Genomic DNA, 21,535 nt, shown 5'->3' with positions numbered 1-21,535 from the left:
TGGGGTTAGGTCAGTCTCTTTGCTTCTTACTAAGTTTTAACGGCTTTCAAGAGTCTGACAAAATGGTACGTTCTATAAAAGTATATTAGCTATTAATAATCACAAAAAACCTAAACCTAATAAACCACTTATTCCTAAAATTTATATTGAATTGAAAAACATTAAAGAAAAAAATATTCTGCGAAGGTGTTTTAGCGTGGGAAGTTCATGGATAACAAAGATGTTACTATACACGATAAAAGGAAGGCATAATAGTTTAATTTTGCATGAGACACATGTAAAGTATTTGGGTGGGTTGCAGTTTTTGTAGTTTGCATGTTTCCTGTAGCCTTGGAATATTATGAATACAAATACAAGACTCACAAAAATCAGAAGAGGCAACATTGGTACTTAGGATGAGAAATATAGCACCTTTGCTAAAGCTGAATAATGTTCAAAATGTAAAAGTGCTGCATTAAAAACTGCTCTATATTTTTTCAAGTTCTACTGAGTTTTTAATGAATTTAGAAGATAGGTTAGTACTTTCAGAATACTGTATTTTTCCTGCTAATGTGCCTTTAAAAGCAATTTGGAGAGCAACTTACTGTTCAACTTTTCATTGTAAGTGGAAACTGCTGAGTCCAAGCGTGTATTTCCACCTGCAGCAGCAGATAAGACTGTAGATTTTGCTGTCTTGCCTTACATATTCCTGTAAGTTTTTCTATTTAACTGTGCAAAACCACGCTGTGAGCATTTTGATATATGGCCAACATATATATATATCTATGGGATGGAACTTTGTTGGTCTAAGGGAGGTTCTGGAAATAGCTATGTCTATGCAATCCATGCAGCTACCCCACCACTTTGACAACCCTCAGGCTCAGGACTTCCTCACTAATGAAACAGACCAGGAAAAAACTTGCTTGAAACAATCCTTAGAGATGCACAGGACTACAATAAGTATTTTTGCTTTCCCAAATACCACTCTGTCCAAACCAAAACCTTTAGTGAGAAAGGATAAGTACAACTAAAGTATTGACCATACAGTATCTTTTTTGCAAGATACAAAAATCACTGACATTGTTTGAACGAGTATTTTCAGAAGTAAAAATTCTGGTTTTATGTTCTTCAACATTTTTGCCTTTGAAATACAAATTAAGTACAGCAGAAAAATTAAGAAAATAGTATAAATCAAAAGGCAGCATTCAAATACGATCAAAGCAGTCTTAGATAAATCAGATCTGCTGTTTGTTTGCATTCAATTTTTTGATTCACATTCCTTAAGCTATATTATTTGTCAGAATTTAGGATGTGGAAATCTTTCATGAGCTGTTTCAAAAAAGCTTTATCAGCCATGCAGCAAAAAACGTGACAGTGTAGAAGCTTGCTTTTCTTATGAGACCACTAAAGAAGGTCATTGAATAACTAATGGTCTATTACAATGAAGTGAGAGACTTCAGTGGGATCTCTAAAGCCTCCAGCTTTTAAAAGATTAAATCAAACTAAGGATGTGGAAACTGAGAAGAAACGTGGTGCATTTTTGTTTGTTTGTTTTTTTGGAGAATGACATATTCTACCTTGAGACAAACATACTTTCAACACTTGATAATGACATGAGTGTCACTAAAAGAGAGCTCCATGTCAAGGTATTTCCTATTAAAACATAAGAAAACCTCTACCTTATGAATACAGCGTCAGGTACTTCACCTGTTTATGGATAACTATCACTATGGCTGTTTTATTCTACATTTAAGCCTCACTGCAATGCTTTAGGGAGCTTCCTGCTACTTTCCTCCCTTTAACAATAGCATCAATTTGAGAGAAGAGAGATTTCATCTCCTGCATGTCCTCCCATTGTTCCAAGGAGGAGCTCGTTAGCCCCCTTACAATGGAGACTAAAATAGTGATGAAATTGCCAGAAACCGTTTCAACTACTTTCACCACTTCCTGAATTGTGCAAAAGGCGTTTTGTATTGTCTTACCTTTATGGTTTTGGTCTGGAGTCTGAGTCCATTTAAAGTGTTAATGGCTTTCTCTGCATCCTTTGGATCAATATAGTTAACGAATCCATACCCTAAACTCTGCCCTGTTGAAACACAAGAAAGAAAAAAAAAAAGGCCTCAGTGTTGGTGTGGTTTTTGGTTTTTTTTTTTTTTTAAAGCACAGGAAAAGCTTCCAAGAGTGGGAACACAATTTTCTTGCACTGTTCATTCCATCCCTGCTTTCCCCTATGGTCTCTATGCCGTTCTTCACCACTTCATTATTTCATTAATACAGTGGAAGCAAACAAACATTTTAAAATGCTGCTCTGAAGAGCCTGCTTCAAAAACAAGAAGCAGCAACCCCCCACCCTGCCCTCCCCAGGAGTTTACCAAAAAGCATGTGTATGAGGCTTGACAGCAGCAGAACCGTGTAATAGTTTTGTGCTAAATTCCTAATAAATGTGATGGCTGACCTGGCAAAGCAGTGATGAGGCCACCTCCTAAAACCGATCCCCCCACCCCCCAATTTTTCTGCGTTGTTTGTAAGTGTTTAAAACACAAAAATCAGGAAATGGTGTTTTAACATTAACCGTGAAGCAGCTGACTGAGAACAGACAACCATCTTTACGTCTTGTTTTATTGCTCGGTGAGCAGCCAGTAAATGGGAAGAGAAAGGACGGATCAAATCGCAGTAGAGTCAGAGACCGCATTAAAGCTTTCCTCTGTGTACTAGAGATGACGGCAAAACCAAAACAGTACACCAACTGCCGCTGCGCACGGGATGGCAGGAGCCCACTTTAGCAGCCAAAATCATTTCAACAGCTTCTGTTTTACTAGCAAGATCCGTGTTTGCATTTGCAGTAGAAAGAGGAGACCGGGTTATTAACCGGGTAAAGTAATACGGAGCTCGAGAGGCCGTGCTGGTAGCACTACAGATACTCCCGCACGCAGCACAAGGACAGAGCTGTGGGTCTGCAACGGGCTGCGAACACCCACACCAGAGAGCGACCTTTTCCCAATCCCCAAACAGCATTTTTGCAGCATCAAATCTATTAATGCAACGTGACAGACAGCCCCTTCCAGATCCCTTCCTTCTTGAGCCTCCTACTGAAGTTATTTTGCAGATTTGGAAAACAAAGCAATTCTTATACATTTGGTGGGGGTTTTCTGTGTGGTGTTTTTTTTTTTTTTTTGGTAAGGCACATACACTTAGAAACACACACAGATAATCAAAATTTCAGTAACAAGCGAGCCTGAGCAGGCAGGCAAGTGGTCCTTTATTTCAACCATGCTTCTCATCCCTCCCAGGGAGGGGGACAGCACTTGTGGATGAAGATTTCTATCTGCAGGAGCAGCAAATAGCAATCCAGTTCCTGCTCACCAGGAGCAAGCGGAGGTTGGGAGAGCAGCTGCACACCAAGTGCCTTGATGTACCCTGGAGGCACGGATCCTGCCTCCCAAGCACAAAGCTTTGTTTCTTTGTCTCCTGGACTACAAAAAAGCATCTGTGTGTTTCTCAAAGTCAGACGCCACCAAAAATACAGCATTTGCTGTAACACAAATACAGGGAGCGCTTCTGTCTTACGAAATCAGTTCAAAGCATTAAAAGCTGCTAACTATGCAATAAAAGACCTTAAAAATCCATGGAAACACCACAGTTCATGCTTAAAATGCCCACATGCAGGCGTAAGGATTAGAAATGGCTTTTTTAACCTACATATATATCCAGGGAGCAATTCCATCCAATCAATTTAACTTCAGAAAAAAAATGTATAAAAACGTATCTAGTCTTCCCAGAAAGCTGAATTAATCTCAACAAAAATATTCTTACCCTAGTTACACGACATTAACCAAGAATGAGCTGAAATCTGACTGAGCACGAAGTCTGGAACTATAAAGATACTTCCTATGCTGTACCTTCCTCTTCTTGCCTACCTGAGATTTTATACAACCCCAATCCCTGTGCCTCTGAACACATCAAATCCTTAATATATTTAACCCTCAACAGTTCTAGGCAGAAGGAAGCCATTCTCTAGGAGACAAGCCACTTTTTATGGAGGATGAGGGCTTAGAAAACCCAAGTTTGTGTCGCTACTTTCCACATTAACCACCCATCAACCTTCAGAGGCACGCAGGTAGCAGAAGTCGCTGACGCAAGGCCCTGGGGTTTATGTCAGTCTGCCTGAACACAGGCTTCCATGTCCAGCCACTGTTACTCTCAAGGAACATGGTCTGACCAATCTCTACAATATGTACGAGGATTTTTAATAGTCTCTCAGAGGAACCTTCTCCCCGTCAATACTTCTGCAAGGAAGAAACCATGGATAACAAATGCCTAGACAACACAAACTGTAGGAAAGGGAAATAACAGCAAAATCATGATACAAAAATCTCATAGACCATTCACTCTTTTCCTTGGAGTTCTCCAGTAACATTATTCAAGTTATTTAGCTATCATCTTTCTCACCACCAACTGGAAACAAACAAGTATTTTCTCCAAGGTGAGGTATGAGTACTAACATAAAGCCGTCTCCATGCCTGTCTGCAGAACTGGGCTTAAAGAAAATAATTACACTGTCATACAATTTCGCTTAGAATAATAAGCACACAGAAACATGATTTCTTCTTGTTCGTATATTTTGTGATGTTCAGGACTATATACAAAACTTGTAATACAGTTTAAGGCCTGTTACTCGTAAGCTGTTGGTTAAGATTTCATATCAAATATATTAATTGCTATATTTGCTGTATTACATTCTCACAACAAGGGTGGGTCTACTGGGCATGTTGAGCACTGAATTTCTGTTAATTCAACAAAAACATGTTTTATCTTAAGAAACCTCAAACCCCACACCCTTTGCAGACCACAGAAATCCTGGTGCAGTGGTTTCCATCAGCAAACTCCTGTTGCTGCCTTCGGCCATATGACTCATATCGTACCAGTGAAGCTGAAGGGAGAGCATCTTTCCGCTAAAAGCTTGCTACATCAGGGGTGTATTTTTTTTGGTTTCTTTTGTATTTTCAAGCATCTCCCCTAAACACCATCACTGCATGAAGATAGCTCCCCCACCACCACCCATAGCTCAAAAAACCGAAGAGAAAGTAAACTCTGAAAAAAAACCCACATTTTGTGAAAAAGCTTTACAACTGCTGGCAGATATCATAAAGTTTTAGTGTGCTAAACATTTACAGCTAAGAAACTAAAAAAATAATACATCCTGCTACTAATATTATTTTCAAATTACTCTCAAGAGCAATACACCTTACGTCAGACAAAACACAGTATCTAGATACTAAAAAATAAAAATCTTTACTAGTAGAGAAAGAAGAGAGATTTTTTTCAGAATGTGGTGAAGCAGTATGAACTTTTTTTTTTTCTATCGTGTACTCTCCCTGCACCTACTCGAAAAGGGTAACATTGCTTTGGACGCAATCTGGCAGCATGAAGCAAGCAGCTGGACCTCTCAGTGGGATCCCACACAGACACTGAAGTTCATTCCCATGCTACACTTCCCAGGAACAGCACCGTAAATAGTAAATATTTTCTGCGTTTTGGAATCCAGTACTTCGTTGCATGCTGCGATTCAGTAGGGCAGGCAAGAGATTATTTCTAGATGATCGTAAACCAACACCTTGTTATATCACTATTACCATTGCTCTTTCTGAATATTTTATCTAGCTTGCAGAAAAGGCGTAGTGGACCTCCTACTATCTGGTAAAGACCAGATCTAGAAGTGCGCAATAACAGGGTTAAAAATTATCAAGGACTTGACAGTCTTAAAAAAACCCACCCACATGCAGAACCAAGCCCAAGCTGGTAACGTACATAAAGGGCTCCATTTCAGAGCTGAAAATCACAAAGATTAAAACAAACTGTAAGAAAGAATATAGAGAAATCAATACACCCTTTTTATAGTGTTTATCCGTAAATGCAAAAACCTGCAACTATGAAAAAGGCGATGCCAGTTAGACCTGCACCTGCTTTTACTTCCTTTGTAAGCCAGTCTCATCAGGCCAATTCCGTATTAAATTAAGAGATATTAAGAGATTAAGAACCAATGTAAGCTAGAACAGAAAAGTAATAGGAAATAAACAAAAAAACCCCAGAAAAAAACCCTTCTGGCTAGTAAAGGTTGGAATAACAAAAGCTTTTTTTTTTCTTCCAGATTATGGAACAAAGATCCCTTAAGACTCATGCTGAGTCATCAACAGATACTAATAGTAACAGGGAATAGTACAGAGAAAACAGATGTGTTATGTATACCTGAAGAAGCTCTATAAAGTACTAACTAGCAACCCAGGTGGATGTTAAACAGGAGGTCCTAAAATTATACATGTTTAAATGAGATGATCTGGATTATTTGCATAGAATAGACTCCAAAGAAATGGGCAAATAGCTCTCTTGTGATTGTCAGCAGTTCTCACAGCACTGAACAAATTCTAGGAGCCTGGAGGAAAGACAATTTTGCACTAAATACAGAAAGGGAAGACTGGATGACCGAGTAATTACAGGTCCATCAGTCTAATGCTGAGCAAGGCAAAATTACAGAATATTTGATACTGGACTCTAATAATAAAGAATTAGAGAGGGGTAATAAAATCAATGTAAATCAAATTAGGTCTACAGAAAATAGATTCTGTCAAACTAAACTGACATCCTTCTTGATGAGATTACACGTTTGACTTATAAATTTTAAGAATGTCGATTTAATAGCATTGATATACTTGGTCTTCTATAAAGCACTTGATTTGGTACTGCTTATTAATTGACCAAAGCGAAATTAACATGGCACACATTAAATGGATTAAAAAAAATATAAATCAGCCAACAGATCTCTAACTGAGAATTGTGAATAGGAAATAATCAGAAATATGTTTTCCTACAGGTCTATCTCAGGAAACAGATCTACTAGGCCCTACACTGTTTATTTCCATTGATGAGTGGAAAAAACCCAAACTCCTTGCTCCTGAAGGTAATCGACTGCAGAAAGACAGGGTGAGAGGATAAGAACAAAGAGGACAGAGCGAAGGTGCAAAGCAACTTAAGCTCGTCAGTAAATAACAAATACGTACATTTAGATAGGACAAACCCAAGATTACAGCCCAACAAGCCAAGTTAACTGCAGCATATTTTCCAAATGGGAAATGAAGGACTCTGATAAAGAATGACAGATAATCAACCACCTCTCAAGCTTGCAATGCTGCCAAAAGGGTTATGCCAAATGCTGCATAAAAGCCACACACACTCAAAGAGGGAAAGAAAAATTGCTGCTTCTCATCTGGCTGTGTGCTTTGCTGCCGAAGCGCCGTGCCCAGTCCTGGTGTACGTGCTTCAAGAAAGACAGCAATGCCTTGGCGCTGGTGCCACAAGAATAAACTGCAGCACTTTCAATTGAAAGATGGGGGTAAATCTGTCTACCTGATCAAAAAAAGGTTAAGATGAACCTTAACAGTACTACATTGACACTCATCTGAAGTACAGGTATCTTTTTTTGTTGCCTGTCCAGCAGATAAAACATGGGAGTTATGTATCCCAAGTCCCACTGCTGGGTAGCTGAAACAAGAGAAAGCAGGCTAGAAATAAAGCAAATGCTGTTTTCCTGGGGAAGGCATTTGTCCTGTTTTTGACAATGAAAGTAACAGATTATTTTTACTACCTACCAACTATTTTGTCAGCTGACTGAAAATTCTGAAAGTTCAGATTTTGTTTCTGAAAGCTATGCTCTAGCTCAAGAGGAACTAATCCAGGAAAGGTTTTGGTGAGATGTGTTAAGTGCTCAATCATCTCTTCCACTCTGAAGCTCTACACACACACACTGTTCCTGCTGGTTGTTCTCCATACAGCTCCTGCTGCCATCATTCCCACAAGGGAAGCAGAAGTTAACTACTTTTCTCAGACTAATTTGAAGCCTTCCTATTGCTGGAAACTTTTCTAGAAGCCACTTATAGAAGAGTACAACTTTGAATTGCTCACCTATGACTGGCTGAGCTAGAAAAAGTTTTTTAAATATCCTTTTTCCTTGAAAAAAAAAAAAAATTACTCCAGAATGCAAAGTCATGTCAAAGGACTCTGAGACCCGCTATGAACAGTCACTCAAAAACAAGCACAGAACAGGACAGCAACAATGCAAACTGCGGTTTTGTTGTCCCCTGCCCAAATGTAAAACCTAAAGCTGCTCACCTGACAGTCATAACATGAACGCCACTGAGCGCCGATGCTTTTCTGACACAATCCCTTCCTTCAGAAGTAGGCCACATCTGACAGCTCATCTCATATTAGCCAGGCAGAAGCCGTCAGACAGTAACAGCCTTCAGTCACTCCGGGTTTGGGACCAAAACATAAATAAAGGTTCACCATGAATTCTGAGCCTTCTGGCTCCAATTTCTGCCTGTTCCAACTTCGGCAAGTGTTTAGGGAACAAACTGGTGCCAGGGTGAGCTTCTCTCTATTAAAGCTGCTGAGGTCAACTTGCTGTCCACCTGTGACTATTCCAAGCAGACCTTCCATGCTCTTCAGCCTTCCCCAATGATACCTATAAACTGTGGATGCCCCTAATAAATACCACCTACAATACAATGACTGGCAAGGAAAGCAGCAAGCAAGAGAGAGGGGCAAGAGAAAGACTTGCCACGCTTTCTGCTTTCTAAGTAACAGTAGCAGGAGAGACTCACTGATTTTCAAAGTAAGCCCTGCTCCAGCTGGTAGTCCCATTTCAGAGCACAACCTGTGAACCTCCAAACCATTTCAGAAGTGTTTTAAACACACTCCTGGAAGGACAAAGGATGACAAACTCATATGAAAGCTGTATGAAGGAAGAGCTTTTGGAGAAGGTTACATAAATACCCTTGAGAAGACACATTCAAAATGTACAAAGAGGGTCAATGTGAATAGCCTGCTTTTTTTTTTTTTTCCCTCCTTTCCCCTGTGACAGTTACCAAGTACAGCTGTTTACCTAAAAAAGAAAAGAGGTAAGCTCTGGAGAGATGATTCAGATCAAGGGAAAATGAGATCTGCTCATGAGACCGGTTCAAACTCTGCTCCTTGTCTGATGCTTTTTTTTATACCAGTAACATCAGTCTCATTCATCCTCCATCCCTTTATCAAGGAGAAGCACCTGCTGTCACCCCAGTGATGCACACTGCAGTTACAGGAGAAGGAAAGCAGGAAGGAAGCAGCCTCTGAACACAGCACTCCTAGTACCAAACAATTAAGCTAAGGCTATTGCTGTCACAATTTCACTGTAATCAGGCTATGAAAGTAACCTGTTCTGTACTTAGTGCACCTCTACCACAGCATCCGTTTAGTCTATAGCTTATTTAGACTAGATTCCTTATATTTGTACAGACTAGGATTTGTTAAGTATGTGTTGCTTATGAATAGCAAGAAAGCATCCTCCTATTACAATATAACTGTCACTTTTGCAGGAATTTAGGGGAAAATGCATAGTATTTCTCAAAACAGACACAAGTGAAGTATGAGAACTAAATAGCTTAGTTTCTGCCTTTTGCAGGAAGGTGACTGGGTTCAGGTTTTGTTTGGGAACCTTCCATCAAATTCTGTATTTTGAGTACCCTTGTTCTTTTGAGAAGATCTACCTTCTAGATTAGGAAGAGTCAGCTGTATTTAAATGTGATCCAATCTAGCGCCCCAGATACGCTTTGATGCTACAGTGCACCTACAATTAAACAGCATGACTTATCCTTGGTTAAAACCAGCCAGCAGCAAAATTTTTGTCAGTAGATTCATCTTCTTAAGGTCCTACCAGAGAGACAGGCAGGTTCCAGACTCCTGCCACAGATCCCTTCCTAAAAAACATGTTTGTGGCTTCATAACAAATAAGTAAGTAAATCTTATTAAAAAAAGCCCTGGGAAAAACCCCTGTGTTGCACAGGCTGGAGCACCTGTAAAGGTGTACATGCTGACACAATCCTGTTCAGACGGGACAAGACTCCTCAGGCAAACTCTTCCCCTAAGGCATCAGAACCCTGATCCTCAAATAGCAAAGGCTGGGCCCTCCCCATAGGAAATCTGCAGGGAGAAAATTTGTATCACTGCCTTAATTCTGGCAGTGCCAGAGAAACTTGGATAAAGGCTTATTTGTGCGGAGACAGGCCTTTTTGGGGGGCTCATGGGGAGTCACGAGTTGCACAGTGAGCTCCCATGGGAGCTTTACACACACAGGATTTAATAAACTCCAGTCCAAGTGGAAGGGGCTTCTTTGCACCAGGCCTTCTGCAACAGAGACGCTGCTACATGATTAAAAAAATCCCCCAAAGGAAGCCCTTGCAAACAGCGTGCTACATCCCACGTAAAACTCTCCCTTGAGGAGAGGATGAGAGGGAAAATGAACCAGACATACAGACACCACTCACTCAATTTTAATATCTGAATGGGAAGTGCCAGATACCATGACAACAAGCCTAGGAAAATAACTAGAAAAATAAAAGGGGAATAAAAAAGCCTGTTGCCTGAAACGTGAAGCAAATCCTACAAATGTAGCTAAAGTATTCAAATGATTAGCGTTAGTGAGGTAACCGTAACCCTTGGACCTCTGCACCTGTTTGGAAGAGAACCACCAGGACCTGAACACAGCGGCCTCAAAAACAAAGCAAGACCCCCAAAACCCAACTACAAGCAATGTCATTCAACCAGCACCTCATCAAGTTAGAGCGTGACTTCACCAGGCAGCATCAGAGATTACACAAGTTTTGTCCTCCTCTGTAGTTTTGACAAATCCCTTAATGCAAGACAGTGTCTTAATGTCTTGATTTTCAGAGATGATTAAGCAGTAGCAGTTCTCATCACATGAAATTCCAGTTGACGGTAGCTGCTACCCCTCAGAATTAGACACTCTAATGATTCTCATTCTGGAACAGCCCCACACATGCACCCAAGAAAACAGAACAAGATGGAGCGTGCTTTGACAGAACCTGCTGCTGCCCAGCACCACTAGATCCTTTCAAAAATCCTACTCCCACAGAAATTTCAGGAGGGCTTTCAAAAACATGCAATTACTCCATTTTAAACTTGACCATACCAGCAATATAAAACACACCTACTCTTGCAAATAGTGCCTTACAGTCTCTTAAGGGCTTCTAGCATTTCAGATGTTCCGCATTTCACCTGAAACAAGACTTTGCTCTTACCTGCGTACTACACAGAGTTTTCAAAGTCAGCTGTGTAATTACTGTACTTGAGGACACGGACTAATCTGCATGCAAAGCGTAAGTGGCAGTTTGAGACAAATGCTGCTGAATTGGCTGGAGTCTTCTGCGGTTCTGATTACCAGCATGGAAGCACTTTATCTCTGTACCACACCTTTCCTCACAAACACTGAGGAAAGCACTTTATTCCTATTTTGGAGAGAAGAAACTGAAGGCATGAAGATTTCCAGGGTTACTTGGACAGAGTAACACAGTCACTAGAGCAAGGCTCTAAAACTGGACCTGCCCCACCCTAAGCAATTTTATCACTGGACCACTGAGAGTCGTGCTGGGCTGGAGATACCCTGTAAGAATTTTATGCTTACAGAATATATTACAGAACATTTTATGCTACAGAATGTACTACCCTCTTCTTTTGTTTTCCTGCTTCTATCAGGTTTCTTTAAATGTAAAACTGATTTTAAGCACGAGTGTGTTCATATTACTGCAAGCAACTAAGTACGTTTCCAGAAGCTACTGCTCCCGACATAACGCAAGACAACCAAGTTCCATTTCTGAACAAATATTTGGATTCCTCCCCCATCTAGCTGACATCTCTTGCTTCCCTTCTTTTTATCTTCTCCCTCCCTTCCTTCAAGGAGCACACAGCCTCTGAATCAGCAGCTGTTCTGAGAAAAGCATGGCTGCACTCCTCCCCTCTTTGTCCCAGAACAGAACAGGGACTGTACTATAAAAATCTAGTGTTCTGGGAACAGGCATGAATGGACAAGAAACAGCCATGACTTGTCTATCCGGAACAGTAAATTCAATGCTGAAGAGATGAATTAAACAGAGGAATGCAGACATTAGAAACAAACAGGCTAAGTTAAAACAATATTCAGTTAGAAAAAGTGAAAACAAATAGACCCAGAAAAAAACCGAAGGACATACCAGAGATAAAAAATGGTAAGCAGCAGTGTGAAAAGAAATTAGCAACAGGAGTCAAAGAAGTCATTGCATTACATAAAGGATGCAATATGTGGCAGGCAGCCTTTCACATCCCAAACGTGCGATGTCACATTAAGGAGCGGGAGGGGATACAGTATTGCTGGACCAGCAGTACCGAAAGAATGGTAAAGGGTGTATTCAACTTAGTAAGCAACGGATATACTGGAAATGAGGAAAGCAACAAACTGGAGGCAAATTTCAGCAACCACCAGGTTTTTAAATCAACAATGATTTAAGGCTGGGGAGCAACACTGGACACTTTTAATCTTGCGTCTTAAAACACTAAAATATGCTGTCCTTTGGGTAAATTGTGACTAAAAAGAAATGCAAAAGCCTATAGATACTTCCAATGCGTAAGGACTATGAGCAGAGATGAAATGTTAAAAGTGTGCTACTTAACACTGTTACTCATTAAGGGAAGATGAAATTAAGAGAGGGTAAAAAAATACACGGTCTGAAACCAAAGAGAAAAAGCACTCCAACAGCGCGAATCAGTAGGTCATGGAGGAGGAACACGCTTCAGTCTTCCTACATCCCATCTCAAACATCAGTATTTTTGATATTTCAATGAATGCGGAAGGCACCTAAAAAAATTTAATACTGAACAATGGAGCGGAAATTGAAAGCAAACCAAAGGAAACAAGCGATTCTTCTACTAGTAAGACTTGGACCACAGGGCCCAGTGAGTTCCAATCCCAGTGATCCTATACCATACCACATGCATAATTTAGGTGCAAACGTACCAAACATCAACAAAAGTGATTCCAGGCACCTAAAGTAAAATCTCATGAGAAAACCCACTGTTCTAGAAGATGATGGTAGTTGGTGGAGTGCTGGGGAAAAGAAAGGCAGAAGGACAGAACCACAACAGAGCCTGTGCACTCACCAGGGTTCACACCTTTGTGATGGATCAGAGAACTGCACAGGCAGAGTGAAAACTCAGTTGTGGCTTAAAGAAACATGCAGCTTCGTTTATAGGAGAGATATTTTTTGTTAAAGACCAAGAACATGCTCTCTCACTGTGAAGAATTATGCAAGCAGAGGAATCTGGAAGGAAAGGTACAGCTCAGGTACGAAAATCCAGTGTATCCTCAAACCTGGGAGCATTTTATGTGGAAGTAGTGGCAGCAATGCTTTCAGTCTAAAGGAAATGGCAGAGGCACATAGAACTGGAGGAAAAATTAGTTTGTTTTGCAAAACAAGAATATTAAGTAGGGCATAACAATACACTGCAGCAGCAATATCTGAAGCCTGGATGACTACAAATTCAAAAAGCCCTGGTAATTTTGTCATTAAATAATTTAATGCAGCAACATTTAAGGTTTTGTACCTCTGCCTCTGTCAAACAAAAAAACAAAAGCCACCACAACACTAAGAAACTCACAGCAATTCCGAACAATGACTCTGAATACCTATTCTGTCTCAAACAGCCTGCTAATTAAGCTCTTTGAGCTCTACTAACCAGTTTTTCCAATGCATAGAGGAAAGTAATTTATTACAGACCGGAATACAAAATTTAATATTAACAACACAACCTGTGACTGCAGCATTTTTAATTTGATCAGCAAAAACATAAATAAAAGCTGCAACCTGACAGCTAAGAAGGTTAATCTGTAATAGTTAGATTTACGTAGATTACTTCACACAGCATCTGGAAAGATGCTGAGAAAAGTAAAGCCACTTTATTGTATTCCAAAATGTGCTACCCATAAAAATTTCGTTATCCATCAATACTCATGAGTGCAGCAAACCTACTTAACAAATTTGCTTTGGCTTTAAGACAGAACTTTCAAGAACTTCAACACAACAGCAGGAATTTAAGTAAACTTTAAAAGTTTATAATATTCCTTTTAGATACTTGATAGCAATAGAAATAATGAAAAAGAAAACAGTTTCAAGGAGAAAACAGAACTAATATGTGCGCACAACAAAGTCCTATCACTTAAATTTCTTGGTAATTTTGTTGAAAAGAAAGTTGGCATGAATATACCCCTCACATTTTCTTGAGACTGAGAAGCAAAAATTTTCCTTTTAAAAACGGTATATTTAATCTGTTTCAGCCTACACCTTCTCCTATATAGGACACTATTCACATGTATGGCACTGAATGTACCATGTGTTGTTTTGACTACAAGCCATTCCTGCTGGCTGACCACCACCAAAACCAGCACACATTTTGATACACAACTCTTGTAGAAGAGCTCTTCACAATATTAAACGTGTAGATGGTAAACAGAGGAGAGGGAAAATACATTTATTTTTCCTTTTGTTTCCAGTTTGGCAAAGCACCTAAACTTGCCTAACCTGGTGCAAGTATCACAATCCTACCAGTAAACAAAGTTAAGGTAACAAAGCAGCTATTCCAATGTAATAGAAAGGATAAAGGGGGGAAAACTGTTCAGGCAAGCTCTCAAGGTGTTCATGTTTGGGGTTTTTTTGTTTTTGTTGTTGGGTTTTTTTTTTTTGTTTTAAGACAAAGTGGCTTCCAGAGCAGGAAAATATTCAAAGAAAAAGTAGAGAAACAGGAGAAAGCTATACACTGGTAAATAGAAATTACACAGATACAGCACATAGGAGAACCGAGGATTCTAAAAAAGGAACTGCTAGAGAATACTTCTTCCTTGTTATATGTCCTATCTTCTCATGCCCTACCTACCCATCCTCACAACAAGGAAAGTCAAAATACCCCCTACATGTAACCAACAGAATCCTAAGGAACAGGAAGCCTGTTGATACCTAATTTGAGGTGCTTTAAAATACGTTTGAGCACAATTATCCACACAGGGCAGCAGGCACATTAGACCTTCTACCACAAAAACTGCAGCCCCTCTAGTACAGTAACAATTAATCATACTGGCAATGCTGCCATTTGTTTGCTTGCAGGTGAGTATGACACAGCTTTTTGTCCATCTGCTTTTGCAACACCACTTAAAAAATCATCTAACTGGAAAAAAAACAGTCTGGGCTCTTGTGAATAAAAATAATAAAAACATTCAGGTTTTCTTCCCCTCCAGGTGATATGTTCCACTGATTAAACAGATGCTGTGAGAGTCCTAAGAACAGCAGTACTAGGTCAGAGCAGAGGTCTGCCTAGTCCAATATCCTGTCTCCAGCAGCACCTGCAAGCCAGTAACTTGCACTGAAATTCCTAGCAGGGACAAGTAGGAACATCTTCAAAATCAGTGACGGATATGGCTCAGGAAGAATGGAAAACAGCAGCTATATCTAAGAAACCCCAGCAGCGAGTCAGCCAAAGCAGAGCCAGTGAGCAAAGTTGAAGAAGTGGACTTGGACTTCAGTGACATGGTGCTTTCTTCCCTGCTTTCTCTTTAGAAAGAAAATCTCACAGGGATGGTAATGACCACAAGATTGGGGCATCAGAGAAATGGGAAACATGGCACCTGGGCAAACCCTGTCTTAATAGGCATGTGGAGGCACAGAAGGGCCTGAACAAGACCCAGTCTGTACCACGAACGGTTTGAAAAGTCAGAGGCTGCAACACCCTATCAATAACCACTCCAGGAATGAAGCACAGGACATGAAGTAGAATGCTGCTGAAATCCAAAAATGTAGGCTTGTCTGTTGGCAAAGGCTGAGCATCAGAGCAACTTCCAAAAATCCTTCTCAGTAATATGTTGGCTATCAGTGCTAACTATAAGCACGCAATTGCCAGTAAGCTGTGTACAAAGGCTGTTGGACTCCCAATTCAGGCAGCAAGAGAAAGTATCCTTTGAACAGGAGAAATGAATAGATGGTAAGCAGCATTAAGGATGTACAGGTGTAGAAAACAGTAATAAACCCCCATCCTCCATATGTTCTTGTACATAACAACATAACATTACTAGAAATTAATGCCTCAACCAGAAGTCAAATTAAGATGATACCTTAAGTTTCAAAGCATTAGGACTGAACCTCTGCAGTTTTCTGGAAGCAAAGGAAAGGATTTAAGGACAGGCAAGACCTCCATGCAGCAGATATCCCAAAAGGAACTTGGCTCTCTACAGATGGCATCTCACTTAGGTTGGCTCGATGATGTAAATAGGTCCTTGCTCAAGTCAGTTAGAGTAACCCCAAAAGCAAAGCATATCTGAAGGACGGGGTCCGAGTGGATTGAGTCTGAAGAGGTACTTTATCTCAGTATAGGGACTGCACATAAACTGAGCTAGCAGAAAACACAAGAGAGGAAAAAGACAGGAGTGCCGAAGACAGACACACTCCCATGGGCAGCAGATCCCAACTGAACTGAAGGTCTCAGGTTGACTGTTCCCAGAAGTCAAGCAGAAGATCTTGCAGGGCTCTTCTAAATGTAGAGAAAAGCACCTGTACGCTAGGAAGTGATGATGATGATGGATCAGCTCTGCAACAGAGAAGGGGCAAGAACTTCCTGGCTCACTGAAAAACAGCTACTGCAGGCAGGTCAAATAATCCTGGTCACAAGTTTACCAAACACCATCTTAAAGCCAAGAAGAAACTCCTAATGCAGCGTTGGTAAAAAAGCAGTCTTGTGAAAAGGGACAGCAGGAGGTAGGCCACTTCCGAAACCATTTAGACTGGTTTTACAGAGGTCCCTTTTGTTCTTGGACAAGTTGTCTAGCAAGGGCACTGGGAAGATGGGCAGACGTGACAGCCACAGCACAGCCGTGCTGCTTTGTTGGTATGACTGAAGGGCAGAGGGTCTTCAGTGGCAGGGAACAGATGAATGCGGGGAAAGTCAGCCTCAGAGCCCTGACAGGTATCTCTTGGTGTGCTGCCTACTGCTGCCCCAAAGACCCTGCCTCAGCTGGAATGCAGCTCATCGTTAATGGACACTGCTGCCAAACTCCCAGAGCTTTCCTGGAACTCTCTCATTCCTTTCCTCCCCATTCTCCTTGTCCTTCTTGGGCTAAAAGGAAAGAAAAGAAACTGGTTAGGGACAGAAGCTGTGCATGAATGCTGCCGCACAAGGTCTGCACTTCTAGAGGGAAGGGCGTAACAAGGGAAAAAGGAGAGACAACACTGGAGGTTAAGGGTGGACTGCCATCAAATAGAGGGTTTCACCAACAGAGCCATTCCACCTGGCTCTTCCCTGATAGACAGTTATCTTCAATGCAGATGATTTGAAGGATAGAAAAAAAGTCAGCAGACACTGAAAATCCTCATAAATAACCCTGTATCTGCAAGTCACAATTTCAGAGGTTTAAGTGTACTTGTACTGTTAAGGAAAGCCATACTGCTAACCTTTTCTCACTAGATTTGATAGGAAGGTGATGTTATTTACCCAAACCAAGCAGTTAAAACTGAAGAATAAACTGAATATGCATTAAAGACATTTAACACACTTCAGAACAAGCTCAGGACTGAAACTACTGAGGTTAATTAGAAGGCTCTTTCACACCTCACAGGTCATGCCTGCTTGCTTTCTGCCTATTTGCCCCAACACTCATTTCAATTGCTTCTTTCCAATAATCAGAAATCAAAATTCTTTTGTTCGCCAGTGCAGAATATGCACCAGGCGACTGCAGAGAGGTGATAAAGAAAATGATGAATGCAAATTTGACCATTTTCTTCAGCACTTAGAATAGACATCAACCCATACCAAACATATTTTAGAAAACCAGCACTAAGACACTACTATTTCTGTGTTACCTCCCCCACAGTGTTAATGAATTTAGTTCAGATACTTAATGCAAATGTTCATTTAGATAACCAATATTTGGGGATTGTCTTGAATCTGCAGCCCTTAGAATAGGATATGCAACTGAAATTAGGTTTATCTCTGCTGAAGAACAGAACACACTTCAGGAAATAAGCTGTAAGAATAAAATAACTAGGCTACCAAATTAAGATCAACTTATCAAAGCTCTCTAATGACATTCAGAGCCATATATTTAGTTTTTTTAAAAATAATCCTAGATTTTAGGTTTAAATGACTCTTAAACATGTCTGTTTTTTCCCCCCTGTTTTATAATATTTTATTCTCCACATGCAGCTGGAGGTACCAGACAAAGACTATAACCAGAAATGGAAGCATGCTCTGTATTCCATCTGATTCACAGAAAGATTTCTCTTTTTCCAGCTCTGAAACACATTCAACTTCTGCTTTTCCGGGCACTTGACTTTCAACTGCAGTTACGCTGTTCTGACTACTCCTTCCTTGCTGCATTTTGGACCATGCACTCAACACAAAGAAATAACTCCCATACAAATCTCATGTATCCGCTAAAATACAGTGAGGCCAATCTAAAAGTCAATTCCTGAAGAACCTAAGGTAATTCACTTAATTTGGTATTATTTTTCAGACAAAAGAACTCTACCAGAGTACTCTGCTGCACAAATATTTTTTCAATTTCAGCAAACATTGTCTTCTGCTTTCAAGGAAGTCAAATGTAGAAAGCTGCACTGTTTCTTACAGAGATTCCCTGCACAGCTAATTTAAGGGGCACTACTAAATACAGCCTTTAAATGCAATCAAACCAAATGCCAGAATTATATTCACTTTGTACATGGCAACCACCACAGTATGTAACTTTGGGTTTTTTTTTCCTGTTCTGAGGGATTGCATTAATTCTCATCTACTACTAGAGCAAAGCAACTGCTGCTAACAGTCTAGTCTAAAAAGATCTACCAAGTAAGTGATCAGAGATCAGTGAGTAGTTACTACCGCTTTATGGAGAATTACTAAAAATACCCTTCCAAGTCAACAAGGGAATAAACTACCTCTACAAGGTATTTTTCTCCTAAACCCTGTTATTAGGTGGGCTTATGCCAGGAGGCATGACTGTTTACATACTTGCTAAAGAGTTTAAGTCTTATCTAACATAATCCCTACATTCTATAATCCTATCTGCTTAATGTATTTTAAGTGGGGAAAAAACCGCTGGAACCAGTAGTATCTCAAAATGGAAGACTTTTTCAAAGCACAATCAGTGAATTGGACATCAAATGTAAAAGTAGTTTATGCTCAGATTAGACTTTCAGTCATTTAGGATCAGGTAACAACGCTGGGTTTGACAGTAAGCTATATTTATCTGCATATGGGTCAATTTTTTCTTCCAATAGCAAACACTTCTGGTATGCCCTTTTACAAAATTCCCAAGAGAAAACATATACAAGACACTGGTAGCCTCTGCATGCCCAATTTCCAGTGAATGTATGTTCTATCTGAAGCTTCTAAACATAAATAGCTGAGAACTATTTTCCTTGAGTAAAAGTAAGTATTTTTCCCCCCATGACAAAGCAACAAAATATTACTAGTATATCTGCAATTTGCAGCCTGCATATTTCAAATGCAGACTCAACTGTGTGATGGTTACCTATTGACATGAACTATACTACCAAAAGGTATCTTTCCTATAATTGAATTTAACCATTACTCCTGGTTTTGCTTTGTGTCTTTCCAATATGATGAGCTTTCAGAGTCTCCCTTTGATCCCAAGATGGACAGTATGACCTCTCGCTCATTTATGCTATCAGGCATCAAAACCTCCCATTAAAATACGTAAAGCTTAGCCGTTGCCTGCTACAAACACTGGGCCAATACTAGTTTGTTAACTAAGGAAAGCTTAAGTAGTGTTTTCCTGCTACTGTACGCTTGCCATCAGATTCAAGAGCTTCCCTCCTGAAGAGCTGTACTGTTGGGGAACATGATCATACCTGGCTTCCTTCCCTCTTGCCTCCTAGGGTCACCACCGCAGTGTGCAATTAATGGCTTCTGCTCCTGAGGATACAGACCTTCTCCATCCACTGTTTTCAAAACAATTACTGATTCCAGATGCTGAAATTAAGGCTGCTTAATTAGGCCTCAAATTTCAGGGGACATCAAGCATGCAACCTCTGAACAGCACGTTCCAGACAAACACCAGTTCAGTGCCATCATTCACTGAACACGCTTGGTTAAATAAAATCTGGGTCTTTGCTTTTTACAGCAGCACCTTTTCGGTATGTGCTGGTAAGCTGCTTGTTACACAGCAAGATAGGAAAAGAGAATTTTTACAGAGGCCAGATGATGCCAACTAAATGTAGTGTGGACATACTTCTGGACCAGAAGGGGTTCGTGGTAGCTTGCTCAGTGTACAGGCAGAGCAATTCCTAGGTTAGGAATTTACTGGTTTCTATGGAGAAATGAGCATTCAACACTGCTTATATGTGGAAGACGTTTTCCTGTACTCTCTCATAATGCTGGCATTACTTCTGACACTGCCATTTTGTTAGCTTTTGCTTCTTGGATCATATGGTTGAACATCCAAAGAGTGAGGAATGGACAATCCGTAACTTTCAGAGAGGACTACAGGTAAACCAGTCAGTATTTCTTTATTTCTTTCTCTCCTAACATGTAAGGACACACAGATGCTACTGCTTTGAGTCAATAGCTTGCTTGTCCTTGATTTTCACAGGGATCATCAGTATTTATATTACACTTAGAATGCCACAATTATTTCTGAACTGTAGTTTTAATCTGAGTCTGCATCAGTCCTATTACAAATACCTGAAATTAAGACAAAAGAGGTAAAAAAAAATCTTTGTACATAATCTTAAAAGAATTCCTTATTAAAAAAGGAAGGATTTAAAAACAAAGTTGCATTTTAGGCAGAGGAGCAATGAAGTTCCTGATTATGCATGCAAAGAACATCAAATTGTACCACACAGCAGGAATATGCAAACTCTGTCATAAGTTAAGTGATGCACAGAAATCCTGTATCAATAAATATTCTGCTTTACAGCACGCCTGGATCATTTTAAGACTTGAAAGACTGAGACTCAAAGATTTTAGATATGGATCATTTGAAAATTCCAAAATGTAAACTCCTGTGCAAATTACAGGGAAACAAGAATGTAATTCTGAAGAGCTCACCCAAGGGCACCAAATCAATTAAAAAATTAGTAACAAATACCTCCTTCTCCCACACACAAACTATGTCAACAAGGGCAACTCACTTGGCCAGCAGCAGTTAGTGTGACTGACAAGACACTACGCTGAGCGCATCTTTTGTTTTCAAACACAGGACAAAACAAGTTTAGCATTTCTTCTCTCAAAATTTTCCAATTAATTCAAGCCCTCTCTTTCCCTAAGTCAGGAAGATACAGATCACTGGCTTTCTTTGGACAGAAGAAATAAATAGCATCTGCAACACTATATAGCTTCGCATCACTTGTAAACACTGAGCCTCACATCCATCTGATGCCACAGTCTTCCTCTATGAAGTCATCTTCGTTCATCTAACACTGTTCTAAAATGTTTATGCCATTTAGTTTTTTTTAATTCAAGTTCCTTCTCATTTTTTGAGAGCAGCTGATTAAACCTGAACAACTGGGTTGTTGGACGAAATATGCTGTAGCTATGAAACAGTACAGCAGGGACCAGTTTCACTGTTAATTTAAAATGCTAGAATTAATTAGGTAGTGTAAATGAAGAATTTAATAAGCACACTTTACAACCACAAGTT

At 40.0% G+C, this 21,535-nt stretch overlaps 1 protein-coding gene across 8 annotated transcripts in view; it reads right to left on the bottom strand.

Annotated features, from left to right (window-relative positions):
• The window catches only part of ELAVL4 (ELAV like RNA binding protein 4), an 83,134-nt gene that overhangs the window by 18,478 nt on the left and 43,121 nt on the right, over window positions 1-21,535 (bottom strand). For all 8 annotated transcript variants that reach the window (XM_040611180.1, XM_040611174.1, XM_040611173.1 and 5 more), the window contains exon 3: window positions 1,962-2,065. In XM_040611180.1, coding sequence (XP_040467114.1) covers window positions 1,962-2,065 — 104 coding nt within the window. The remainder of the gene's footprint in view (window positions 1-1,961; window positions 2,066-21,535) is intronic.

Source organism: Falco naumanni, chromosome 11 (assembly GCF_017639655.2).
Source record: "Falco naumanni isolate bFalNau1 chromosome 11, bFalNau1.pat, whole genome shotgun sequence".
NCBI classification, from domain to species: Eukaryota; Metazoa; Chordata; class Aves; order Falconiformes; family Falconidae; genus Falco; species Falco naumanni.
This window is presented reverse-complemented; position numbering and strand designations above follow the sequence as displayed.